This window comes from Poecile atricapillus, chromosome 3 (assembly GCF_030490865.1).
Source record: "Poecile atricapillus isolate bPoeAtr1 chromosome 3, bPoeAtr1.hap1, whole genome shotgun sequence".
NCBI lineage: Eukaryota > Metazoa > Chordata > Aves > Passeriformes > Paridae > Poecile > Poecile atricapillus.
Window position 1 is genome coordinate 6592106 of NC_081251.1, and position 27592 is coordinate 6619697.

The 27592-nt window shown below is 36.8% G+C and overlaps 1 protein-coding gene across 1 annotated transcript in view; it reads left to right on the forward strand.

Annotated features, from left to right (window-relative positions):
* Positions 1-26840, forward strand: part of CD2AP (CD2 associated protein) — a 76906-nt gene extending 50066 nt beyond the window's left edge. The window contains exons 7-18 of the mRNA XM_058836016.1: positions 1229-1337; positions 4667-4758; positions 6295-6399; positions 8715-8751; positions 9120-9182; positions 12460-12619; positions 14441-14583; positions 20708-20823; positions 21636-21722; positions 22340-22524; positions 23280-23343; positions 24534-26840. Coding sequence (XP_058691999.1) covers positions 1229-1337; positions 4667-4758; positions 6295-6399; positions 8715-8751; positions 9120-9182; positions 12460-12619; positions 14441-14583; positions 20708-20823; positions 21636-21722; positions 22340-22524; positions 23280-23343; positions 24534-24575 — 1203 coding nt within the window. The 3' untranslated portion in view covers positions 24576-26840. The remainder of the gene's footprint in view (positions 1-1228; positions 1338-4666; positions 4759-6294; positions 6400-8714; positions 8752-9119; positions 9183-12459; positions 12620-14440; positions 14584-20707; positions 20824-21635; positions 21723-22339; positions 22525-23279; positions 23344-24533) is intronic.
* The last annotated feature ends 752 nt before the right edge of the window (positions 26841-27592 follow it).

Sequence of the window (27592 nt, forward strand, 5' to 3'; positions counted from 1 at the left end):
AAAATCAGACTGTTCTGAATTCAGCACAAGAAGGCTGAGCATTGATGGATCTGAAGTGCCCAAGAGTGTATATGCTGCTGCAGGAGATCTTTCCAGCTCTCTCAGCATCCTGCCTGAGCTGAGGCTATTTATACCCTGTCTGCCTAAACTTCCTCTCTTACTCCTAATTGCATCTCATGTTGGAAGGGGGAAATGCAGAGAACTATTTCCATGTTGGAGGTGTTTAATCTCAGAGGAGAGTTATTTTAGTGCTTCCTTCATATACCATTCTGGAGAGAGCTAAATTGCATAGGTACTGCAGGAACATCTCAAGTGACCTTGGCTTCTTCTATGGTATGTCAGAGGCACCAGGCACCAGCCTACAGGCATTGTCTGGTTCTAAGGAGAGTAATTCCAGATTCTCTGACAGTAGAAGATGTGCAAAGTTGAACTGTAGATGAAAATGAGCCGAGTAACTAAAGGCAGTGGGATTTTTCACATCAATTGTGCTGTTAGGGCTGCTCAGGTAAGTACTGACTGCAAGACCATATTCTGTATATGTAGCTCTTTGGGTGTGAAGAAGTTGATGCAGCTGAAGCTGTTGGAATCTGCCTGGCAGCACAGTAAGTCTCTGAGGTGAAAAATGAAATATTCTGTAATTTATTTTGGTTAGGTGTTGACTTCGAAACTTGTGGCAATGCCTCTGTTTTTTCATTTAGGAGAAATCTCTAGTGACACAACCTGTTTTGTACAAATTGGTGAGAGTGAAGGGAAGCTGGGGTGGGTTTTCATTTTCTCTTTCATTTGTCTGAGTAGTTGAAAACTGCTTGTCTGAGGTGGTGTATGGCTGCCTTATTCCAGTTCAAAGTAAGCATTGCCAGCGACTTACTCTGAGCAGAGCTGTTAAATAACTGCTTCTATTATGTGCTGTAGGAGGCAATATTCAGGCTAATGGGAGAGTAACACCTGGAACTGCTAAATACAATTGCTAAAGTATATTTGGCCATATCCTGAGATCAGCTTCCAGTTTGAAAGATGTGCTCTGTCTTTAATCAGTAGACAAACTCTAATTGCAGTGTCTGTAATGAAGTAAATACAGTAAGCGAAGTGCTTAGTGGGAAAGCTCATTAAATCTCTTGGAGATGATAATTTTCATCATCTCAGCTAATGAAAAATTATGTTCTGTAGCCTAATCAAAAACGCAACTCTGAAGAATTTTTGTTAACAAAGTTCTTTTCTTTTCATACAGCCATTACCTAACCATCCCCCTGGAACAAAGTTAATTCATTTTCCTAGTATAACAAAAAGTGAAAGCTCACCTGAAGTAATAAAACCAGAACCTGAAAGTAAACCAAAAGGTAAGGTTGATGGATATTTATATCTATTACCTGGCAGTCCTTTCTTATGAACTATTTGATTATCAATTTGTTTTTTGTGTTAAAATCTAAAATGTCTGTTTGTACTGGAGTTTTATGTAATGTTCTGTACCTTTGAAGAGTTGTGCAAGTGCAAAAAAATCTAAAGAAGTTATTGCTTATATTTCTGTAGAAAAAGAATTAAAAAAATTTGTAGGGTTGTCTCCCAGAACAAAATAAGGCTGGGGTTTTTTTTTATTGCAAGAGTCTTTTTGCATTAATTTTCTGTTGACGGGTTGAAAGGGATCTACTTTCTTCCTGGTTTGATTCTGGTGGGATGCTGGAGACATATTCCCATGGAACAGTGTCCCAGCACAATTTCTGTCCCCAAGTTTCACATATTCTTTTGTAGGCTCAGGATTTTCTGTGGAGGTGGCAATGTGCATCAGAAAGTCGCTGTTTATGTCGCGTTGTGTTGTGTTCCCTTGACAATCCAGTTTCATTGTGTTTCTGTTTATACTTTTTTTAATTTTTCTTTTTTATTATCTCTTATGAATTTGACTTAATTTAGCTGCCAAATTGTAGTTTTATCAAGAGAGATATTTTTAAGCCAACCCAAAACATCTTGTGGGAGTGCCAACCCCATATGAAAAGCTGACTTTATGTGATGTGTAGACTGCTCATTTCCCAGGTTCCAGAGCAGGCTTTTTGTCAACTTCCGTATTGTAATTTTAAGTATATTTTTGTTTCATGTGGAAATACCTTATTTTGGTGTGTTGTTTTTTATGGAATACGTAATTTGCAGAAATAAGAAAACTGGGACATCTTGTTTTTACACTATTTCAGTGCTATTGCTCTAAGAACCAGCAAGACAATATGTAGCCCTGAGCGTTGTGAAATTTGACTTGTCTAAAACTTTGCATAAAAATTAACTGCCTAGAAAAAATCCCAACATTCAGTGCTGGCACCCAAAACGTTCACTATTTAGTTCCTTTTATAGTTCAGGTGCATCTCATGCTAAAAGTGTGGAACTTGGACTAATCTTCTAGGCTTTCTGAGTCTCTTTCCCAGAGTCTCTTATGAGAGTAATGGTAGCTGTAGGAGAATATCAATAGGTGATACCTATAGGCACCAGATAAGAACATCTTAAGCCTTAGGAAGAAAGCTTGTTTTTCCTCCTTAGTGTTTTATTTAAATACAAACTACACTATGGTCTATATGTCTAACCCTCAGTTTTGAAAGACCAGTTTTTAAAATAAACTGTGTTCATCTGTTAGCAGATAAACACAGATCTCTGAAATGCTTTGGCTAGGGTGGCTTATTTTGCAGTGAGGTTCTTCTGGTTTGGAAGCTTGTTTTGGCCTCTGGTACATGTATGTAAAAATACTTTCTTTAAAAAGTGAAATAATCACAATTTGACCTCTCTTTCCCCCAGTTATGTGAGGATACAATATCTATGATTCCTGCTACTCTATTGCTAGCCTTGAGACTTTGGGAAAGACTAAGTTATTTTTAAAACATTTACTGAAATTTAAATGCTGTAAAGTTTAACTGGAGTCTTTCTTAAACTTAATTACTGGCAGAATACCAGGCTCACAAAATAAGATACTAAAGGGGAAATTGTACAAACTCCTCTCATATGTTCAGGTTTCTTGGTGGTGCTGATGCTGGGGATCACAGCCTGGCACATGGGGACCTGGGCAGGCTGCAGGGCTCCCTGTCTCCACACTTCTGGGAGCTGGAGCAGAGTGAAGCATCCCCTTTCTGGCACTGCTTTTTGTCTGCTCTGGTCTATGTGAGGAGGGGAGGTAAAGGCCATCTCCCCAGGCAGTAAGGAAATACATCTGTTTGCACAGAATCAGGATGTAGTGAAATGTATTACAGTCACTCACTGATAAAATCCTCAAATTTTGTAGTGTACCTGTTGAATTTTTTTTTAGAGTCATTATGAATTTTAGGCTTTGGACCTCAATTTAAGCATTCATCTCTTTGATGTGGTTCTTGGGTTTCTGTAATTATTCATGAACCCAAATGTATCAGGCTGTGGCTGAACGTTTTTGATTACTAGATAAGACATTGAAAAAATGCAAGTTCTTGTATCTAAGATTGCTCATGTGGTTACATGTCTGTGTACATACATATCTGTATCTCTCTATATTATCTCTTTAAGCTTGTCATACTTTGGCATTCAATATAGTGGTTATCACTAGTTTTTATTTGTGAATACAATTTGTGCATTTTTAAAGTAAAGATGTGTCTGCTGATTAAACAAAATACAGCAACAGCAAAAAGGTCTGACTGCAACTGATTTATTCTCTTACTGCCTAGCAAAAGCTGTCATTAAAAAATCACAGATGATTCTGTGTTTCTGTCACTTGTTCTGCTGCTCTAGCAGGAGGCTGAAGCAGCTGCTCATTGTGGTGGCAGTGCCAAACACCCGATAGGCTATGGCAGCACCTAAAGAGTCCTTTTTGTGCTTCCTCTTTCTTAGTGTGTCACATACAGAAATCCAACCTTTTTATCTGCTAAATTATTTTAAATGTGCTGGGGTTAAAAAGTCTATGTAATTTGGCCTTTCTCATGGTTTATTGTGCTAGTGTGAGAAAGGAAAAAAAAATCCTCTTGCTTTTTCATTTCTTACCACAATTTAAAATGGATTAGTATTGAACTGTACCAAAGGAAAGAAAAGAATTATTCTTTCTGCTTTTGCAGAAGGGGCTGTGGCTGAGTTGATGGCTCAGATGAGCTCTGGTTTCGGGTGTCTAGCCAAGGAATGCTTTTGCTAAAGTTACTTTGTTTCACTACACAATTTCTGAAGTCTGCTGCTTGAAATTTCTGTAGTTGTACACGTTAATAAAAGATGTCACTTGAAAACAACTGCCTGTATTTAATTAGGATTGCAAATTTGAAATTTAGATGAAATTTGAGAAAATACATATAAACTGTAATAAGCTTGAAACCATTTTTCTACAAAGTAGCTAAAAATTGAATATATAAATCCTGTGAGGGAGTGGGTGATAGATGGTCTGTTACAGTTTCTGACGCCTCTTTTCTCCCTCTGAAATCAGAGGGCTTGAATTACGTTGGTGTTGGGAAAAAATATTTTGGGGCTTATACTTCTAACTTCTCAAAGATTTATTTCCTTTTCTCAGTAAATATATAATCTTATTTTTCCTGTGATTTGAACATTCATAAAACAGTCTCAGGTTGCTGGTCTAGAACGAAAGTGTGATTATAGTGTGAATTTCTCAGCTCTCAGACAGCATAAGTGAGCTGTTACAATGAATGTTACTACTCATGGTATCCAGATTAATTGTGCTCCTCTGTTCCAGCCAAGGAGTATTGCAGGACAATATTTTCCTATGATGGCTCAAATGATGAACTCAGCTTTAAAGAAGGCGAGATCATTCAAATAATCAGTAAGGTAAGAAACTTTGGTCTGCTCTGACCATGTGTATGGCTTTGGTGAATTTTGTACAGGGGGCCATGTATGAGTTGAGAACCAGGAAGGTCTGTTGGAGCAGATATTCCTGTAGACTGATTTCTCACATGTGAGAGTCAACTCTTTGCTTCTGCGCTCGATGGAGGTACAGATGACTTCAAAGGTTGTTCCAGAGCAGGAGGTTATCTTGGGGTCCTCAAAGGCCAGTGGGATCAGTGTACACCAAATGCCTTTTCAGTGGGGAAATGGGAAAAGCTTTGCTAACAGCCCCTTTACCTTCAAAACCTGTTCTTTTTCCCTGGTGATTCAGAATAATCAGACAGAAATTAGTGATACTTTCTGTAAAAGCAACATCATTATTTAGTTGAATGTTCTCATTTATGTTGAATTCTGTTGAATATCTTTCTGATCATTTTGTTGCAGAGATGCTTCTAAACAGGAAATAAATTTACCTGTAATTAATTTCCCTGCAGCATTCTGAAGTCTTTTGTTAGTTTATTTGCTTGCTATGTTAAGGAATAACGACTTTCCTAAGAAAGTGGAAAGTTTCATGTTCTGTTTTTGCTCAGTTGCAGAAGAAAACAACACATTTTTCATTATTAAGATTTTAATTTTATGGAATTAAATAATTGATATTATGAGCATCACTGATCATAAGTACAATGGAAAAGAGTAGTTATGGAAGGCCCTTTGGTAAATACAGCAACCCTTGCCTCATCTACACTCGATCTTTCCTCTCTGTCTTTTTAAACCAATTTATCCCAAACACACACTGGTCCAAATTGCAGCAAAAAAAGAGTTGTCCAGACTGAGTGTCATTTCTGCCCATGGCAGGAGGTTTGAAATGGATGATCTTCCAGGTCCCTTCCAACTCAAACCATTGTAGGTTTGTGTGATTTTTTTGGATCTGAGGCACAGAGAAAAGCTGTTATTTATGCTGGTAAAGTATAATATCAAACTTTCTGTTACGGACAAAAGCCTTGACCCAGTAAAATCATGTAATGGATTTCTCTGCTGCTGGGTTAATTATCCAATATTTTATTTTCTTTTGTCATAGTATGTTTGTTTTTTCTCTCAGTGGGGTATATTCTTTTGCTTCTTTACCCTTTTTAGACCAGTGGAGCTGATCCATCACATCAGAATTACTTTCATTTGGTAGAATTGTGCGTCATGCCAATAACATTTGAATTATTTACTGAATAACTTGCTGGTCAAGGAAGCTGAGAAGATCAAATGTTGTGTGTTAGGTCATAACCGGCTGTATGTACTTTCCTTCTCTTTGCAGATCTTATCCATGTACCCTTATCTTATATGATGTAATATAATTTCATCTTGCATTTTAGAAAACGAACAAAAACTGACCAAACCTGGTCTGGTCTGCAGCTGTTTCCCCTTGTTAAGCTGGCCAATTTCAGACAAACCATTACTTTGTGTTGTGTGTAAAAGGGAATAAGTTGTGTAATTGTATCTGTTCTGGGGAAGAAGTAAATATTGGTTGAAATGACCTGTTTATTTTAGGATACTGGAGAGCCAGGCTGGTGGAGAGGAGAGCTCAATGGTAAAGAAGGAGTCTTCCCAGATAACTTTGCTGTTCAAATACAAGAGACTGATAAAGACTTCCCTGTAAGTTCTTACACCTATTGTTTAGTATCACAAAAAAACTATTGATGAAAATTCACAGAATAAAAGAGGTCACAGCACATTATGCTGCTTAAAATATTACAATTGTGGTTTTATCTTGACCTAGTTGTGTAAAAGAAGAGAGATGAAAAGGTTAATCTTTGTGTTTAACTTGTCCATAAATATTAAAGTGAGGCGTATTTTTTGAGATGAACTCCAATTAATGAGGATGATCAGGTCATTTAGAAAAGGGTGTAGTTCTGATAGCATGGTGTTACATGTTACTGATTACTGATTAAACCCTTACTGTTTAGAAAGGAGATAAGCTGTTGGTTTTTTCCATCTCAAGTCCTTAAGTAACTGTAATTACAAAATGCTGAGTGACCCCTCTGGGTCTGACTGGGATTTTTCTGTGTGAAGTAGGCTGCAGCATATGAAGGATATTTTTTGGGTGGGATTTAGAAATATTTTTTCACCATCATGTGTAGTAGAAATTCATGTTTTCACGTGGTATTCATTGATCTTATAATTTTGGTCCTTGTTTTACATTTTTTTTTTTGTTGATATTAGTACAATGTTTTGGTTCTGTCACGTTTGTGTAGCAAAGACGGTTGTGTTAATGCCCAAATGTACATCAGCCCCAGGTGGAATGGTTTCAGCTCCAGGTCAGGAGTTATTAATTTATGGTTTATCCTGAGTTGCCTCACATATACAGAAACCTACCTACCTACCCCCAGTCAGAATTCTCTTTTCAGATGGAGTTTCAGCTGTGCAAGGACAGCATAAATGCCATAGAATACAAGAAGAGAGGGTAGGTAGGGTTGCTGTTTCACAGTACAGAGTTGTTTCCTACAGAGAGGGGGTAAAACCAATTTTTTTTACCCTAAGCAGCATTTCCCTGCTTTGATCCTTTATTCTGCTTTGTGTGCAGTGTCTCAGGACAGGGATTCATCTTGCACTGAGCAGCTTTGAGGTTCAAGGCATTGGATGGCTGGTGATCATAATCAGCTATTTGATACTGACTTCATGAAAACACAGAGCAGAACTGTATAATGGCAAGTTGATGCTGAACTCTGTTTAATTGTTTTTGGTGTAGGCAGCAATGCTGCACATCTGGATAATGTAGTTATGTTTTTGGGGAAGAAGGAAAATAGTGTCTTGTTACTTAGGTTCACTTGTTTTTGTGTCCTCTGAAACCAGAGAAAGATATTGAATATGGGTTCTCCTGGTTGCTTAATTACATTTCACATGCTAGAATAAAATCTAGCTGCATTAAAAAGTGCTTATTCAGTAACTGTAGGGGCACAGAATTGAAATCCATCCATAGCAACTGTTTTAAATATACCCACTGCGAGGCTTTTTTGGAGGGGTTGTGTTAGACTGAGCCTGTATGGTTTCAGCAGTGCCTCTATGAAGAACGAGTGGTTTTGTTGGCTTTTGTATCATTTTATCAGGGAATCTTGTCCTTAGTACAGCCAGAAAGGGCCCTCTTCTAAAGCAATTTAATGAGTCACATTCTGAGGATGAGTGGTTGAGATCTCTCCTGAGAGACGCCAGTCTCCTTTCAGCAGGAGAGATTCAACTTCAAGTGTATCAGAAAGTGGGGAATGACTGTTTCAAAATAGTAATTTCAATGTACAAACTATCACATTGTGATACTTTGTACATTTTTAATGGCTGGCATAGTTTGTCCGTCTTTCCCACTTAAATATAATGATAAGGGAGCTCAAATCATTATTCTTCTTGTAACTTTGGTCTTTGAGACAAATGCTACCAGCATCTATTTGTTTTTTCTTACACTTGTAATTTAGAAGTCAATTAAATGAAGTCATTCCTCTGATACTTAATTTAGAAATCTGTTTTTAGTGAAAGTGAATGCTTTTGTTTCAAAAAATTACCTGGTTGCTCTTCTAAACTGGCATTGTACTAAGATTGAGGTTTACATATTGAAATTAAAATGAGTGTGATCAGAGCAATTCTTTGGACTAAAAAAGATGGAATTATTGGATTTTTTGGGGTTTTTTTCCCCCCTCTGTTTATGCACATTGCTGAAGCACTGATTTAATTTGAAAAGATCTGAATTTCATTCCTGATTTTTTGTAACTGGTTGTCTGGGAGATATCAGAGGAATTGTTCCAGGTCTTTGTGTTTCCTGTCTGAATTGATTGCCTCCTTTGTGAAATACTTTGAAATCAGCTAGTAAACAAGCTCCACATTACAGTATGCAAAACAAAACACAAACGAGGCTGTCTTGGATACAGAGAAATATCTGTTTGCTTGCTTATTTGACTTTGTTTTTTTTCCCCTTCATTTTGCAGAAGCCAAAGAAACCTCCACCTCCAGTTAAAAGTCCAGGTATGTAGTATACATGTATTGTGGTCTGAGAAAATACTGAATTTCAGAAGCAGTGCATGACTTCAAAAGAAAATTTTAAAGTAGCTTTTGACTTCCTAGTAATGCAGCCATAGTCACACTTTGAGGTTACTTTTCATACTTTATATATTTTGCTGCTGCTGCTGTGTATTTTTAAAATTATGGTGGAGCCTATTTTGGAAACATTTTAAAAATGGCTCACCATTTTCTGGGCTCAAGTGAGTTTTTATGAATGGTATTACACTCCTTGCAAAAGAGAAGACACAACTTGGCGTGAATCTTATTTTTAGTTAGTGACCAAGATAATTAAAGCTCTTTGAGAAATGTCTGTGGTTTGCTTTTGCATTCAGCTGCAAGACCTGAATTGCCAACTGGAGAGAAGAAATTCCTTTCTTTGAGGCCTGAAGAAAAAGGTAAGGACAGTTTTCTTCATGGAGACTTGGCTGCTCTGGCAATAGGCTCTCTGTTCAGCAGCCATCATACAAACTCCCTTGATAGCAGCTACTGAAGTTGTCATGTCCGTGATGTTACAGAAATACCTTTGGAATGGTTAGAGGAGCTGCTAAACTCTATTGAGATGTTTATTTCTTGTTATTGCATTACATTCTGAAGACTGGCTGTTGCACTGCACAGTAACATAGTTACTGTTAAATTCATGAAGGAGTAATTCTGTGACAGTGGCTGAAGTTTTAGGCAGCACTAGTAAGTTATTAGAAAGGGAAGGGTTCACTCCTGCAAAAGTCTGTTCAAAAGTATTTTGAAAGTGCTACACAGAACAGGTATAAGGCTCCTTAGATAGATGTTACGGTCACAATACTCAGAAACAGAGATTTCTTGTCCTGTTAATTCTTGCTATATTCCATATTTTTAAGTTTCACTGAATTTGGAGACATTTACTGCTTTATTTTTAAAATTTAAAGAACACTTTTTTCCAGAGGCAAAGCTACTGTAGTCACCCAAACAGATTCTAAAAGACTTCTTTCCATGTTCAAAAGACTTGCCAAGTGAAAATGTTTGATTGTGTTTAAAAGTGAGAAGCTTAAACAAATGTGTTGGTTGGGCCTTGCAGAAGAAATCCTGATGTTCCTGCAGCTTAACTAAATAACAAAACCACTCTGTGCAGTGAATGGTGAACTGTGGCTGACCAGCATTTCTAGCAGTGAGGCTGCTGATGGGTTTCTTGGCTTCCCTGCACAGTTTTTATTACTCCCATTTTAATAAGGCACTTTCTCAGGTATTGAATATGAAAAACACTGGTTAAAGTCAGTTCTGTTTGTTCTGTATGTGAGCAAACAAGTAATTTTTATCTACTGTTGGAGCAGTATCTTCAGGTGTGAATTGACATAAACTATATGATTCCAGAAAAAGGAAGTTTAATTTTAAACTGGTTCTCTTTGGACTACAGTGTTAGTTTTGGCATAGTAGAACTCAAATGTTCATGGAGGAATATAGGAAAGAATATTGAGTAACACCATCCAAAAAACATAGGAATGTGAAATCTACAAAATTACGTAAAGTAAAATACTAAATATTCTTTACAGAGCTACAGGAAATGAAGGAGGAAAAATTTTTCATTTATTCAGTTTCAAATCAGGTCATAAAAATTACTTTTTTATGTAGCACTAGTGTTTTACTCCAAGATATGCCCATTTATCAGTGCAGTTGTACTTGTGGAAAATAGCTCTGTTATTACTAGTAATTAAACCCATTAAGTATGAAATTTTTCTGTAACTAGTTCTCAGAAAAAAATATTGAGCAGCTCTAATCAGAAGCTGTCAAACCATGTCATTTTTTATGCCTATTGGGAGACTAATAAATCTGCCTTTAATTGCAGTCAAAAATTGATCTAAAATTTAAAGTAGAGTTTCTGTGAGTATTTATCTGTATTTATAGTGAAGGACACTTAGTAGTGTCATGTAGAAATTTTTTTCCACTGTAAATGTCTTCAGATTTGTATATTTTATTTCCATTACTAAACTGTTCATTTTTAGCCAACACTTTCATTGAGGAGCAGAATCCAAAAAAGGCATGTCATTTTTTCCAGCAGAAATGCCCAGTTTCTGTGCTCATGGTGAACCTTAGCCTTTGGTATTAATTTACTCCATTTAGCTATAGAATTTTTTATATTCAGATTGTGAGCGTGAGTATTAGAAGGGAGAACTGACAGATGAGAGTTCAGGAACAGGGTTCAGTGGCAGCATTTTTTTCTGCCCTGTTTATGAACTCACTTATTTTTAAAAGCCAAAGAGGTAATTCTCAACTTGTTCTCAGCATAGCTTCAATAAAGCCAATTGATCTGCAGTTAGTACTGGCTGGTGTTGGGTGTTAAAAACTGGAAATGTGTATTGGGTGGGGAGGCAGGAGTGCTGGTGCTGCTGATGTGCTGCTTTACAGAGGGCAGGCAGCCCCACCGTGTGGCAAAGTCTTCCACTGCTTCAGCATCCTGCGTTCCTGGCTCCTTGCTGAGAGGCGCTGAGAGGAGATGCCAGCCAGTTTGGTTTCTTGCTTGTATCTCCTCCTGATGTTCAAGTGTCCCAAAGCAGGAAGACACTTCTGCCCCTGAGCAATGCTTTTGACTGAAATGTCTCCAGGATCTGTTTGCTTCCCAATATTCCTCTGAAAGAACATTGGCTTCTTCTCATTTTAGGGTTGGAGGGGTGCTCAGTAGCTGCAGGACTTGTCCAAAGGAAATCAGTCCCAGACCGGGCAGTTCAGGCACTTTGCTGGCACGGAGCTGAAGCAAACACCCAGCCCTACTCCCAAATCCATAGCATATGTAAACATTTTACAGATCAATACTTAGTTAAAAGCAAAAAAAGGAGGGGAGGATGGGGAGAATCAAAGCTGAAGGTCAGTCTCTCCATCCCAGTTTACTGATTTACTGCCCTATAAGGGCAGTAAAGAACTGTAACCCTTTGCTGTAACATAACAATTATGCTTGTGTACACTGAACTATGGCAGTTTTACAGGGAAAAGTAGAAGCTTTGCTCTGGTTATCCAATAGGGTAGAGTTAGGACACATGGGTTGAAACCTATTCAACTATTGCTTGTGAAGCAGCTTGAATTTTTCAGTGTCCCATATGTTGTATGTCAGCTCCTCTGGACAGGATTCAGTTAGTTCATGCAGTCACTGAACAAATAAATACAACTTTTTTTTTTCTTTTTTTTTTTTTTTTTCTTCTTTTTTTAATCCATATCTATTTTTGATCTCTTTGTAGGAAGGTAGACTTTAGATAAAATAAATTCAGCTATTCAGATAAAAACTCATTTTTCTCCTTCTCCCTTCTTACATACATAAATTACACTGCTTGTGTGTGTAATAAGTCTAGTTACAATAAATAAAAGTATCTTCCTCTTTAAAAGAAAATCAAATGCATTTGTAGAAAAGACAAAGCAGTACAAAGATTTTTGGTTCTTAGCTGTCAGTTGCAGTGCAGTAATGTGAATGCATAATTTATTACTACTGTTTTCATGTCTGTAGGGGGGTTTATCTTACTCTAAGGTAAATATTTTTGAGCTCAGGTAAGCAGTTTGTGTGTTTTGATAAAGTGTCATTTAAGACACTTGCCTGTCTATTTTTCATTTTGATCTTCACAGAAGGCATTTCTGACAGCAGGTGCTTTCTAATTGATTAGCAGTGTAGGAATTCTAGGCAATATGGCGTTTGTAAAGTGTGACTTCTTTTGTCAGATGAAAAAGGAGCTTTGGATCAGAAGCCTTTGAAGCCACAAGCTCCTCAGGTACCACCCAAGAAGCCTATTCCTCCAAGCAAGACCAACAGCTTACTGAGAGCAGGGCTCCTGCACCCAAAACGTCCAGACAAACCTGGTTTGCCATCATCTGCATCCAAGTCAGTATGCCTTAAACTGTAGTCACCAAGTATATTCAATTTGATTTGTTGTTTGATCTTTCTTCATGGATGAGTTGGGAAGAAATGTGTGATTTAAGGGTGAAAAGGATGCAAGGATAAGTTTTGCCTTACACTTCCCAGTGGCTTAGCTCTCTAGGTCTCTGTCAGTGATCTTTCAAGTCCTTTGAGATATTGAATCCATCTAAGTGTCAGTATTAGAGCATAATTGACCATGGGGCAGATGAAATTGCTCATCTGGGGGCTGCTGTAGCTACAGTAACAGGGTGGAGTAAAAGAATGTGGGCATGGGCCTTGGGAATTATTACTGTGTAGAGGAAAACCCTGAGACTTAGAGCTGCCTCAGTGTTCAAGGCTTGAGCCTGTCTTACCTAAAGGGTAAGAGAGATGGAAAGGAAGAACTGAGCACAGGTACCTGTGCTAAATGTATTCACCGTGGCTCATGTCTGCTCCTGGGGAAGGAAGCACTTACTACAGAAGCACATTCAGATTCTCTGCTCTTGAGCCTTCCCACTTGAGTTTCTGCATAAATAGGGACAAATGCTTCTTCTACATCCACTTAGATTTTTATTTTTTTTCCTCATGAGTTTGAAGCTTTCACTAAGACCAATTTTGCATCTATACAATCTCCCATACAGAGAATTTTCCTTTCTGTCTCCATCAGAGTAGTTTATAGGCCCTTACCCTGAAGTGTAAAGCAACAGCTGACTGGTAACTGTCCCTTTGGGATGTTCAGTTGGCTTGAAAGAGCCATGAAAAAGTGAGGTTGTGATACATTTAGCCTTGTGGAAATGAAGCAGAAGAGCTTGCACCTTAAATACCTTTCCAGTATAGAATTGTATTATGTTCACTTGGCATTTTGGAGACTTTCCCAATAAAGATTATTTTTTTTAAAACCACAAGTCATATTATTTTCCAGATTAGAAAATAATTATTATTCTAAAGGGATGCAGTTAATGTGTTTAACATGTGCAGTTAAATAGAGGTCTGTAGTAAGCTGTGGACCTTTAATTACTGAAACCTTTAAATCCTAGAAATATTTAAATGTCTGAAAGTTTTTAACATTTTTTTTTTTTAGGAAGATCAGACTGCTATCTCTTTTTCTGCTGCAGTAAAACTTAAAGGCTTTGGGAACTGAATTAGTGAAAGGGGCACAGTTTATAGCATGTACAGGCCAACCAAATGATCAGGCCTGGTCAGCATGGGTTTGTGATGGGAAGAATTGTAAAGGAAAATGTTGCCTGTTCTTTTTTAATTTTTTTGGTGGGGGTTTTGCTACTTTAGATTTTTTTCATTGTTCCTGGGATTTTTTTGTCTGTTAATGATGTAAGCAGATATGTAAGGAGTGCGTGGTAGAACAAAAGTCACAAGGTAGCTTTTTCCATATCCAGCAAGAAATAACTTGTTCTTGTCAAGCCTTTTTTCCTGTACAGGAAGATTTTTTTTCTAATGTCAAGGAGTCAGTTTTTGAATTACTTCAAGAGGTATTAGTGAAAATGTTATTCAGCTCACCTGTTATTTGAAGTGTAATATTTTGGACTGAAATGTCAAAGTGTGTACTATAGTTAAAGTTTTGGATTGTTTTCACATGGGTTTTGTGCACATCTGACAACCCTGCAAGAGCTGGAACAAAAGGAAGTTTTCACAGGTAGAATTGATCTCCAGAAGCCTTGATTTTAAAACAAGGCTTTAGAAAGTGATAAAATCTACCATAATTTTTCATAATTTTTCTAATTCTTGGTATGATTCCCTTTTAAACTATTTCTTCTCTTGACTATGTATGTTTTTTTTTTCTTCCCACAGAACTAACGGAGAAGTTGTTACACTTCGACCGAAATCTGAAGTTGAGCCAGTAGCAAAACCAAAGTTAGACTCTGAACCATTGCCACTCAGACCAAAATCAGTAGAGGTAGATTCACTTGTGATAAAGAGCTCTAAAGAATCAGGTAAGAAAAGAAATGTTCTTTTGGGCCTTTCTGTCTGGATTGCTGTGTTTTACAGGGTTGGAATAAGCTTTTTGAGTGATTGACTCAAAATGCCACTGAGTGCATTTATATAAGCCTGTGTATTTTTTTAGAAGTGCTGTAGGCAGCTGAAGGCAAGAGTCAGGAGGGGATGAGCACATGTCAGCAAGGTATTTGCAGGTAGCTGCTGAGCTCTGGGTTGTGATAGTGGGCAGGAAGGGAGACAGAGATAATGGTTTGTTCTTCTAATTTTAAAGCTTTTTTTTTTTTTTTTCCTGCCACTTTCATTCTGAGTTTTATGAAGTTGTTTTCTTAATGGCTGGTTCAATTTGTTCTGCTCTTGCAGTTCAGATAACTTTGCTTTTCTGGCTAACTTCAGAATTCTTAGTAATGCCATTACCTTCAGTCTCTTGTGATTTAGTTCAGAGCTATTCTAGATTTTGACTTTACAATACCTTAAATTGGGGCTTTAAAAAAGCATGGAGCATTGTACATTTGAATAGCACAATTATGGCTTTGCTTAAAGCCACCTTGAGCCAAACTTGGTGTTTCCTTAATTCTAAATAGATTCAGTAAAACCCTTGATAGTGGTTAAAAAAACCACATTTAATGATCAGAACCTCTGAACTACTGTATTGGTACCATTAGCCCTTGACTGACAATGCAACTGATACCAGACCTCTGTGTGTCACTTCAGCAGAGATCAGCTGCTGTGGGCATGTTTTTCTGAACTCTAAATTATTTATATTTTATGATTAAAGACTTCAGAAAAAGTTGTAGTGAATTGTGCCTACAGTGTTTGTCTTTCATATCTCAAATGCAACTTCTTGTCTCAGAAAATATTTTAGTAATAATAAATTTAAAAATTCTATCAATATATTTATTTTTAAGGCAAATTATAACATTCTAGTTGTAGAATAGTTGGTCCAAAGTATAATAAATTCATCTGGAAGATCAAAATAATTATTTTTTTGGAATAAATTATAATCTGCATTAATTCTTTTAATCTGCATTAAAAGAACTGAAGCAATAGAAAAGAATACTCCTGACTTTTTCTCATTGAGCATGTTAAAATATGCTTTTTAAATGTAAATGCTTTGTATGAGGAAAGGTTAATTCATGTGTGTCTTTAGTACAGATGCTGTACTACTCAGAGTAGATAGTAGAAAAAAATTCTTTAATATGAGGGTGGTAAGGCCCTGGCACAGGTTGCCCAGAGAAGCTGTGGCTGCCCCATCCCTGGAAGCGTCCAAGGCCAGGTTTGGCAAGGCTTGGAGCAACCTGGGATAGTGGAAGGTGAAGATCTTAAAATTCCCTTCCAACCTAAGCCATTCTATGATTATCAGCTTTCTAGCTAGTATAATAAATTCCGTGATTATCTCTAGGGTCGTGCTAGGTGTGTTACCATATAGCATAGTATCATTTAACCTCAGGAAAAACTCCTCATGAAAACAACTGGAATATCTCTTTTTATGGTTTTTTTGGGTTTTTTTTTCCCCTTTACATTGTTACCTTGATATTTTTAATAACCAGGGTGGCAACATAATACCTTTGCTGTCAGGTGTCCATGTATATACTACAAATCAGAATATTATGTGATAGAAAAAGAATAATTTTACACAGATTGAGGGGAAAGCAAAAAATAAAGAATTTTTTTGCTAGTGTAAGTTTTTACAGGCTTATGGAGAAATTAAATATTTGAAAACCTGAATGGGGGAGGGCACAGGGGTCACAATGGGCTCATGGGTGAGGTCTGTTCAGCTCTGTTTGGTGCAAGCAGTGAAGGCTCAGGGAGTTCCTGTGGGGCTGCAGCACAGAGAAGGGTCAAGGAGCTGTAATTGAAGGAAAGTTTCAGAACTCCTGTTTTGTCAAACTGTCATTCCTTAAAACAAGCTGCGTAAGTCACTCCTATGCTCTTGTGAAAAGGGACTGATCCAAACTCCTGGCAGTAAAATGTAATGAATCTCATGCTCTAATTCTCTACATACTGTGCTGCTAAAGGCATAAGAGCCTATGCAGCCAAGGCCATATAAAACTATAAAAGAAAAAGATATTTGGTCCTTGTATAACATTTAAGACTGTTTATAATAACTAGACTAGGTATTAATAAAGATAAGGGAAAATGGATGGCTGGGGCTGGCAATTGCCCAGAGTCTTTTTAGGAAATCTTTGGGTTTTTTGTTTTGTTGGTTTTTTTTAAAAAATACGGTTCCTGTTTTTTTGCAACCAAGTTTGATCATGAAGTGAAGTTTAGATTGTGCCACTTTCAGTTTAGCATAAGAAGCTGTAAATGTTCTGTAATGGAAAAACCAACCCACCCCATGTCAAAATTATGTTGCCAGCCATCAGAAAAGGACAAATAACCAGAACCACTTAGAAACATTGATGACATTGAAATAATCCTCTTGAAGTTTTATTTGAAAAATTGCATAAATGTTTCTCTGATTAGAATCAAATACTGTAAAAGCCTAAAGCTGTAATACTACTGGCGTGCTGAACATGTAAAGCAATTCTGTTTCTTCTACAAATGTTTCTTTTTCCTGCTTTGTAAAATAATTTTTTTGTTCAGAATCTTTTTCTAGACATTCCTCTCCTTGACTTTTCTTTCCAGATTTTGTTTCCTATCCTGTTTGCCATGTTTCCCTTCTTACGTGTCAGGAAATTACCCTACCCTTCTCCATTTTGGTAAGATAACAATCTCTAAGGAAATCCAAATGCTTTATTCCATTCACATATCCTCTTCTTAACATCGTGAGCGTGGTTTTCAGTTGCAAATATTGGTACTAAAATTTTGGGGTTTCTATTAATGCACTTTTTTTTTTGTTTGTTTGAATGCCTGTTTTCCTTAGCAGTTAAAGAAATTACTTTAAGTAGGCTTTTCCATCAGGAGCTGGTGGGGACTAAAAGTAAGAAAAAATTTATAGTTGAGCTATTGATAAGCCAAACTTTGTGTTTGTTTGTAGTGAAATGTGTTCAGTACCTTTAGCACGTCTGGTGTATGTAGGTTCGCTTTATCATACTGTACACACAAAGAACACAGTCATGAAGCTTTTGGGCAATTAGATATTTTATAGCTTATAGCTGTCCCCTGAATTTTTGTGGGGAAATCTCAGCAAGGTGAATAACAGGAGAAAGGAAGCCATCTTTTTACTCCACAGATTAATTTGAGTTCTCTCCTAAAATACTGGATACATTTAACTTGTATCATGGATATTTAAACCCCAGCCACATGAAATGGTGGAACTATAATTTCTTCAGCCACCCTTCAGCTTTGCTTCTTTTTGTGAAGGCTTTTAAAGACAAGCTGCTATGAATCCACTTGAAGCATTCACAAATCTTAACAAAGCCTCTTGTTAATTGTACCTCTCAAAGGTCCTAACAGCTGTGTGGTGGATCCATGGTAAGCTTGTAGAAGAGACATTTCTAATGATCCTTCCTATTTAGCTTTAGGCTTAGCTCATATTCTTAGAAAGGTGCTCTCAGTCATAAAGTTTTTTTTTGACCCAGATTATCTCCAGATGTGTGGTATTTCTCTTCTGGCACTTTGATGGGATTTCCTTTAACAATTGCTCACAGACTGTCTGTAAGAATCTTATTTGGTAAATCATTTTATTGATTGAAATGTGTGTAGACTGTGAACTTTCAATGGATATCATCAGTATCTCTATTGGTTTAATAGTTTATTGGTTAAATTTTCTCTAAAATAACCAAAAATGCTGTCTAAAAAGAAAAACAATCAAATCAATCCCTAAGCCTACAGTAAAACCAATCAACCTATCACCACCACCAAACCCCAATCTCTACCAACCTGTATTTTAATTTCTTCCCTATACCAAAGGAATAAATTGGAAAAATAAAAGCAAAAATTCAAGTACAGTCAGAATTATGTCTGACTGTAATCTGCTGACAGAATCTTAATGTTGAGCAGTTCTCTCAGGTGTAACAAATTCCTTTAGAAGCTCTTAGAAATACGGAAAAAATCCTTGGCTTTTGTATCATTCTACCATCTATATTTAAATAGTACACAGTTCAGGACTGTAGCAGTCTTCAAGCTTTGTCAAATATTGTGAAATTTTTTTTCAAAGTTGACATTTTTATTAATATATTCTTGATATGCCTCATGTCTACTGTTTGTGTAGACAGGAGTGGCATTACAATCAGAACAGCAGCTAAATTTATAATTCTTACTTAAATTTCTTACAAAATGATTTGTCATTTCTGTGGAGTGACAAAAGAAGGATCACTTCAAGTCAGAAATTAGGGAGATGAGGGGAAAAAGGCATAAAAGTTTTTTCTTGTTACCTTTTTAATGATTCCTAACTAACATAAATCATAATTTGTCCTTTGGCAACCTGGTCTAGTAGAAGGTGCCCCATGGCAGGGGCTTGAACGGGGAGATCTTCAAGGTCCCTTCCAACCTGAACCACTCTGGGACTCTGACAGCTTCGTACTCTGGGGTTGCTAATAATTGAGTAAAGACCATACAGATGACCCTGTGCTCACTGTTGCTTGCAGTGCATTGAATGAAATACTTTATTGGCACAGACCAGAACAGAAATCCCTTCTCATTTATTTTTCCCCTCATCCTCTTTTCCGTCAGCTGCTTGCCATTCATCATTCTTCTGTTTCTTCCTTCTTTTTTTTCTCCCCCGCTTGTTTAATTGCAGGTATGATTGCTTGTTTACAAAAGACTGTTTTGACATTCTGTTCTCTTGAATAGAAGTACAAAGCAGTAGAACAGATTGGTAACAGTGCTATAAAGGAATGGGTGATGAAGTAGGTCTGATCAGGGCTGTCCAAAGGAGCTGAATGTTCTAAGGCCTTCAAGGATATTAATGCTGAGAACAGATTAAAATCAATTAAAACATTCAGTGGAAAACTTAGTACCTACAGGTATAAATTAGCTTGGACAATGTGTGTGAAAACTTGTATTAATCAGATGATTTTAAGACATCCAGAGCCTGAAGGGGTATGAATGGTCTGGCTCTGTGTACCCAAGGCTTTTTTCTTATCTGTCCTTTAATGGGAACGTAGGAAAAGAGATACCATAGGTTCTATTTACTAAATCATAATGTCAAGTAAGAATCATAGGTCATGGAAAAACATCAAACCCAAAATCTTCAATGTTGTTTATGGTGCCTGTAGTAAGTACTTTGTGGCATTTTAGTTACAGTCTATAGACTAACTGATTAATTTGGGTTGTAAATGATATATAATATCTGTAATCTTATGTCAATGCTTAAGTAAAAAACACCACTCAGTCTCACTAAACATCTGTTGTCAGGTAAGTATATTTATTTTTGTGGAGAAAGGGTTAAGTCCTCTTGTTACTTAGGTGAAATACTTAGGTTGCTAAGATTAGTTGTGGTCAGTTTTTCCTATTATCAACATTTTTTTTCCTGAAGTTGCCTGTTCCCAGAGGATGTAAAGCTTTTCTGCTGATCTGAGAGAGTTTACCTAGAGGTGTGGGCATGAAGAGACTAATGAGCAAAGGGATCTGTGTGACTGAATAAAGTATGAGCATGGAGTTTTGAGGTGTTTTATTAAAGACTATGAAGCTGTGTATTATCTTTAGATACTGAACATGAAAAAACTACCCTGCACTGGCATAGGTGCACTTAATGTCTTGTTAGCTTTCACCAGCATGTGGAGTACACCACTATGTACTTTACCATTTTGCTTTAATTTTGGTCTGAGTCACTCAACTTGCATTTTCATGCTTTTTATGCAAGTTCAGCAACAAGAAAATATGCTTTTAAGTAGTTGAATATGGCAGCTCTTGAAAAAAGTAATAAATATATTTTTTGCCAATGCTGTCATGTTGCTAGAGCATTTCTTCTGTTCACACAAATTAACTTGAATTTAAATCCTAGTTGAATTAACTCTTATTTTTTTTTTTCAAGGGGGAAAATACAGTTTCCCTGATATGTCAAAGTCATGCAGTTGTTTCAGATATCTCATGTGTTGTATATGGTGAAAATCCTCAAAACAATAAGAATTCTGATAATTATTTTTTTTTGTATCTCAAAAAAAAAAAAAAAAGATAAAAAGAAGAAAACAAAACCTTCTGGTCTTGATGGTGGTCTCTGTTTTAATCTTTTTGTAGATCTGTTAAGCTTTGATGATGTAATAGCTACCTCAGATAACCTGTCACACCCGACTGCGAACCGGCCCAAGATGCCTGGTAGGAGGCTGCCCTCCCGTTTCAATAGCAGTAGTCCTGTGAGTATTTTGGGGGTGTTGTCCTAGTAGGGAACTAAAAACTGGCTTCCCAGGAAACAGGACTGCACTGGGGAGTATTCTTGTGAGCCATTTATCTGTGAGCAAAATGTTACAGGGGTGTTCAGTTCCTGTAGGTTTTATTCCAGGGAGGTCCATTCCCAGCAGGGAAGTGAATGTAAGAGAAACAGCTGGAACTGTGCTGCAGCTGAAGGAGTGTTTCTATTCCATGGGGTGTTGCTGCAGGAAATGCTCAGCTCTTCTGGCCTCAGTGATGGTGAAATAGGTGTTGTACATACACACAGATCTGAAAGTGGCTTTAGTGACTTTCACAATTGGCCACTATAAATTTGTATTTTAATGCTGCTGTAACGTTGGGTTTATGATGTTAGTGCTGATGTGAGGCTGGCAGACAACGAAAAGCAGGTGGTGCAGAGTCCTTGACATCAGTTTTTGTCACTGGATGCTAGATAATTAGTCATGCAATTGCCACATACAGTTACTGCCCATTTGTGTTTTATGGAAGCACCTACAGGCTCCCAAAAGCATCACAGGTTTAAGTATTGCAAATATGCTTGAAAATCCTACCCAAGATTCCTGTTTTCGATTTAAGTTCAGATGTATGTGGGGAAGGAAAATTATGACTGTCAGGGGCAGAAAAGTCTTCTAGTGTAGCAATTTAAGTTCAGTTACTTGGTTTTCCCCTTGCTATTGCATTTTCAGAAAAGTTTTTTAATTTACTTTTAAGTTTTGTTGTTTTGTTGTTTTGTTTTAAATTCTGAAAACCTTTTCATTCCTTGTGAATGGTTTACCAGGCAAATCAAAATGTGGGTCCAGAAAAAAGTTTGAAGGTGCAGAAAGAAGAAGAAAGTGCCAAACCAAAGCCAGTTGAAACAAAGAAGGTATGATGCTACCAGAGTGCCAGAGGAGTACCAGGCAGCTTGGGGTTCTGTTCATCCTGTTTGCATTTCCAGTACAGATTCATGCAACCATCTGAATGCCAGTGCTTGTATTTAAGTACAAGTGAGCTGAGTCATTTAATATGAAGTTCATAGTAAGAAATTTAGTACTGAAGCTCGTTTATACTTACAGGGGCATGAGTTCTGATAAGAACTGTTGTGTCAGGTGGTATTCCCCAATTAAATTCCATATCTACTCTGCCTTCAGTCTCCTGACAGGCAGAACAACTGAGCAGATCAGCAAAGTGTCAAAAGTTTGTTTATAACAATCCAGTGGGATCCATTAAATCACTTTTGTTTTAAGTGTAAAGGACTGCAGTGTAACTACATTTTTCAGTGACTACAGGAACCTCAGGAAAATCCTTAATTAAGAGCTGCATAAAGTAACTATCTCATATAGTCCAGTAATCCATTCAAACTGGACATAGTTTTTACCTTTTAGGTAGAAAATTAAGGGAACTTATGCATGTTTAGCTCCCACCCTGGTACGGCCTGTGTGCTGTAAGCATTCAGTTCATAAGGATTTCACTTCTTACCTTTCTACCAATTCATTTTTTTAGCCATCTGCATTCAGCCCACTGATTCCACCTTCATCTCAGAGACCAAGTTCTGTCATACTCGACTTTTTACCTGGAGACCTCCAACTTAAAGGAGAAACAGAGGATGAAAAAATTTCTGTGGAAGAGCTCAGGTCTCAGGTTAATGATTTAATGGGTCTGGTAGACGCACTGAAGAAAGAGCATGGGTAAATATTTCTTTTGTCAATCTGCAAAGGGTTATATAAACATCTTATGAGTGTCTTCAATGCCAGAATAAAATAAGAAAGCTCTTCTATGCTAATAACATACTAATACATAAATTCAGATGTTTTCTACTGAAATTGATCCTATTAAATATCCTAAATATGTACAAATTTGATGTTAAAGTATTTTTGGAATTTTTACGCATTTTTTCCCTCCTACTTGCACTTCTAATGTGCATCTATTGGAGGCACTTCTGCATCCATTACATCTTTTGGAAAGTATTTCTTAAACAGTTTTTGCTTTCATTGTAAGGAAAAGTGGTTAATTTTTTGTGGTAATGACATAAGTACATGTGCAGGCCTTGTGTAACCTTTTACACAAGAACTTGCAGTATTTACATGACTGGTAGGAACTTTATATTCTAAGTAATTTATTCTCTGTGTAGAAGTAGCCAGGTTATTTGAGGTTATTTTAGCTTGAATTCAACTTCAAATATTAAATAACAGCACGGACTTTTAAGTAGCCTCCTTAAAATTTGGATTAAAAATTAGGGATAGGTGAATAGCTGTAGGTAAGAAGTGTTGAGTGATGGTGGAAACTTGTCCAACAGATGAGAGTAACAATTCACTGGTGGGTATGTGCCTTGTTTTGTGAATCCCACTTGTAAAATTTAACAAGGCCTGTGCATTCTGTCCTCAGTAATGTGAAGTTTCTTTTTCCCCCTTCTAACTTCTGTTTCCATCTTAACTACTATTAGGAGAGAACTAGAAAAACTAAAGAAGGATTTGGAAGAAGAGAAGCTGTTGCGAAGCAATCTGGAGGTAATGTTACCACTATGGGAGGGCATGGGGAGTTTGTGGGTGTGTAGGCTTTGTTCTGGGATTTGATGTCACAGGAAAGTCTTAACAAACCTGTTCAGTCTCTTTTTGTGTTGCTGTTTTATTTTGTGATTGAATGAATGCCTCAAGAGGCATTTGGATGTATAGAGAAGATCCAAATTCAGATTTATTTTTCTGGAATATTATTTTTAACAATAATTTAATAACATAAATAGTAACACCTGTGGAAGTTGGGATGGAAGTTCAGTGTTGCTGGATTCTGCTTTTTGCTAGAAATGTGTCCAACTGGACAAGTTCCAAGAGAGACAGTTAATACTTTGCATTTATAAGATTGAAAGACTTATTTAATTTAGGTAATCAGAAGAAAAATAGGGCAAAAGCAAACATCTCTAAATTTTTGATTAATGGTTTAAATATTAAATGTGGATAATTTGCCAAAAGATCAGAATGCATCTGAAAAATTTCCTTATGAATGAATGCCACTCTTCAGTTTACTGATGAAGAACACTACCTGCAGTAGTAGGTAGTAGTATGATGCCATTAAATAGTTAATAGGATGAGCTCACTGTAGGAAATTTTTTCAGTCTGGTACAAAAGGGCATTTTATTTGTGAAGTAGTACAGCTTGCTGGCTACAAAACTACTGGAGACACGAGAGAAACTTTTGGTGAGTCTCTTTAATGTGACTCTAAAGCAATTAATGAAGATGCCTTAAATATGCACTGGAGCTGAAGAGGAAGTAACTCCAGGTGTCCTCTAAGTCTGTTGCAAGAAATACATATTAATCCAGGCAGTGTTTTGTATGAAATGCTGTTTTAGAAAGTTACTCTCAGGTGATGGTGCAGCATTACATGTCAGATGATTCCATAACCCAGCTTTGACTTCTTTTTTCAGAGAGTTTATCCAGATAAACCAATTTCTAAAACAGTTGGTTTTTTTTTAATTTTAAAAAGATTATACCAGAACTGTAGTCAAATCTATAATTATTTTAAATTCCTGTTCATTTAGCAATACGGTGGTACAAAATCAGCTGTAAATACTGAGCTGTCAAATGCTTCTATGGTGCAATACATGTGTGTCTTTGAAATGCAAAGATAATAACTTTGGTGAAAGCTCTGAAGACTTTATAGCTACTTTAATACTGACTTTCTTTTCAAAATATGTTTTTTTCAGCTTGAAATAGAAAAATTGAAGAAAGCAGTGATGTCTACATGAGACAGCTATGGACTCAATGTTTTTAACTCACTAGGAATTCAAAGCTGAACACAAGGAGAACTGACTCTTATTTCATTATAATGGATGCTGGTGTTCTACAGTCTTAAAGAAAAAATATAGTAAAAAAAAAGGAATATAGTCTTATATTCAGAAAGACAAGAAGACAAAAAAGAATAACGGTGTAATTTTTTTGCCAATATAAAAGAGGCCTTATTTCTTACTGTGCTGGAATTGCAGACCTTATTTTTTTGGTTTGCTTGAAAATACTACTGAATCTGTATAGAAAGGAGAGGGAATTCTTAATAGATTTTTATTGAATACCTGTAGCTTAATTTTTAAAGAGATCTATACAATAAATAGGGTGATCTGTCTTTGCAACTAATCTGTAAAACAGTCCGTTGGAAGGGATGGAATAACTGTATCCTAATTGTAGTTACTACTTTTCCCCACCTGCAAAAGGGAATATGTGATATTTGTATAATTTTGGCAGTCGTACCCAGGGTTATGCTGATGTGCCTGTCTGCAGTGAGAATATTAATACTATGCTGTTCATGAGTAATGAGATAGGAATTTGTTAGTGCAATGAAGCAGGTGAGACTCCTGTGCATTGTAGAAAGATTGAAGAATCTAATCCGAGTAGTTCAGCAGAACAGTTTGTCACTTGCACTATTGGATTAAAAAGGGATTTAAGACTGAATTGTGAAATCATGACAAAATTAACTGTTAAACCACAAAATGCAAGGAAATCAGAAACAAAGCGAGAGCCCAGTCTTAACTCAACCTGTTGTGCCTAAACTATTACAGTATACAGCATGAAAGAGTAAACCTTAAGTCACAGCATCTGTACTTCTGTGTTTCTGAAGTCATCAGTCTTTCTAGTTGTTCAAGTATGCATCTTGATCTGTTTTTACAATAGTCAGGTTTTGTTTATATCTCCAAATAAATCCCTTTGGAACTTTGATACTCTCAAAAGCTCTCAATATTTATATATTTATGCCATAAACTTTCTCAATATATTAAGTACCTCTAAACTGAGTAACGTCTTTGTATTTAAATGAGTGATTGGAGCAATTGCTTTGACATCATTGTGCTGGTGTCCAGGATGGTGTCTTTACTTTTTGGAAAAGAAGTTGAGCTCTTGTGGATTACCATTATCTTTAACCCCTGGGCTCAAAACTTGCACCAAAATAATACACAAATAACATGCAAAGTGATGTGAGACAATGGTATTTATTGCTGTGTTTGTCTGATTAAAGAATTAAAAAACATACAGCTTAGAAAATCAGTCAAATTCATTAGTTCTGTTAATCAGCTCATTTTCTTTAGGTCTCCTATAACTTAAAAGGCAAAAACATGCCATATAGTTTGGCAACTTCATCAATAAAAGAAAGTAATTAAGCTTTTCTCCGTGGGAGTAGTCATAAATAATTATTCAGTATGTCACTTGTTCAAGTGACATGCAAGTGTTAATCCTTGAGAGTAATCCCACGCTGTGGGATTCTTCCACAGTTGGTGTGTCGTAAAATACAAATGTCAAAAAGTTAGTTGGGGAATGTTTGTCCATTACTGATTCAGATTGTTCATGAAATCTCCTTGAAATCTGATCAATACACTATGCAGTTACTGAGTAATATTTGCTAGTCAAATTGCTAGTAAGGTGATTCACTCTTAGTGCTTTTAACCTTGAGTTGCCCAGTTGCATCACAGATGAATTAAGGAATCATGTGTTTCTCGTCGGACACTAAACTCTTGCCTGGAATTCATACCTGTAAAGCAGGTGATGAGGGACAAGAATTGAGCCTAATGGAGGACCCAGTTTTGTTATACAAGCTCTTCACTGTGATTGGAGCAAGAAAGAAATCTTGGAAGGGGTTGCTGTGCAGAAACTGTGCCTGTGTGTGAGCTTGCAGAGAATGAACAGAACAAGACAATCAATTAAAGCCACAAATGAAAGGTGTTTGTTATGTAATGGCCTTTGTTCGCTATAGCAATAAATGACCCAAGTGCAATGACTTGATTTAATAAACCCTCCTTTAAAAGTCGCTGCTATGAGTATTTGTAGCCATAAGGAAGTTGCCCTGATGTGTGTCTGTCTTGTTTTCAGCTAGTGTTACGTACTGGAGTGGAGGGGGAGAGGGTAATGGTTTTGGAGACATTCCACAGTACAAGTTCCTAAGAGCAGTGTGCTTCACTGACTTGTCTACCGGTGCTGTAAAATGATGCATGCTATCCAAACTCAGCAAATAAAATGAGTATAAAAACCTCTTCAGGTGTCTGCTCAGTTCTGTTCAGGAGTGTTTTGTATGCCATTCTTTGCAAGGAGGAGTATGGGGAGCAGAAGCAAAGCATTTATGATAGTTCCCCTTTAAAGTTTTCAGATTTCCATTTACTCACAGGGATGCTCTGGCTCCTGACTAACAGGATGGCTTAGGATCCAAACAGTTGGAAAGCTCAGGTTTTATTTGCAAATGTAACTGGGAGTATTTAACTTCTCAGGATCTATTCATTCCCCCTCTTTTTCCCCTCTTGGCCCATATTGAACTGACCTTACTGTGCATCATCAGAGGCTTTATTTAAGATCCCTATTGCCACTCAATAACATGGATAAATGCATGTTTGAGTCCCCTTCTTAAGTATATAGTGAAGAACTGAAGACTGAGGGTATGGCATGTTTAGGAAGGATATGGAAAAGGGAAAAGGCACATAGAGAACAGAACAGCAGAAGGGCATTTTTAAACTGCCAGGTTTTCATTCAGTCTTGTCTAAAACTCTTCTGGTAACACACAAGGTATAGTTAAAAAAAAAAAGCAAAATCACAGGTCTACTTGATATTTTTCCCACAAAGATGAATTTTTTCATTAATGTTAGTGGAAGTGAATTTCTGATGGACCTGTGATTATTGCAAGGTTTGAAGTGTATAGCAAAGTATCTGTTGAACTTCTAAATAAATACCTGGTATTCATTAAGTTAGCACAAGTCTGTTGTTAACTCTTTCCAAAGGAAATGGTAAACCCAGG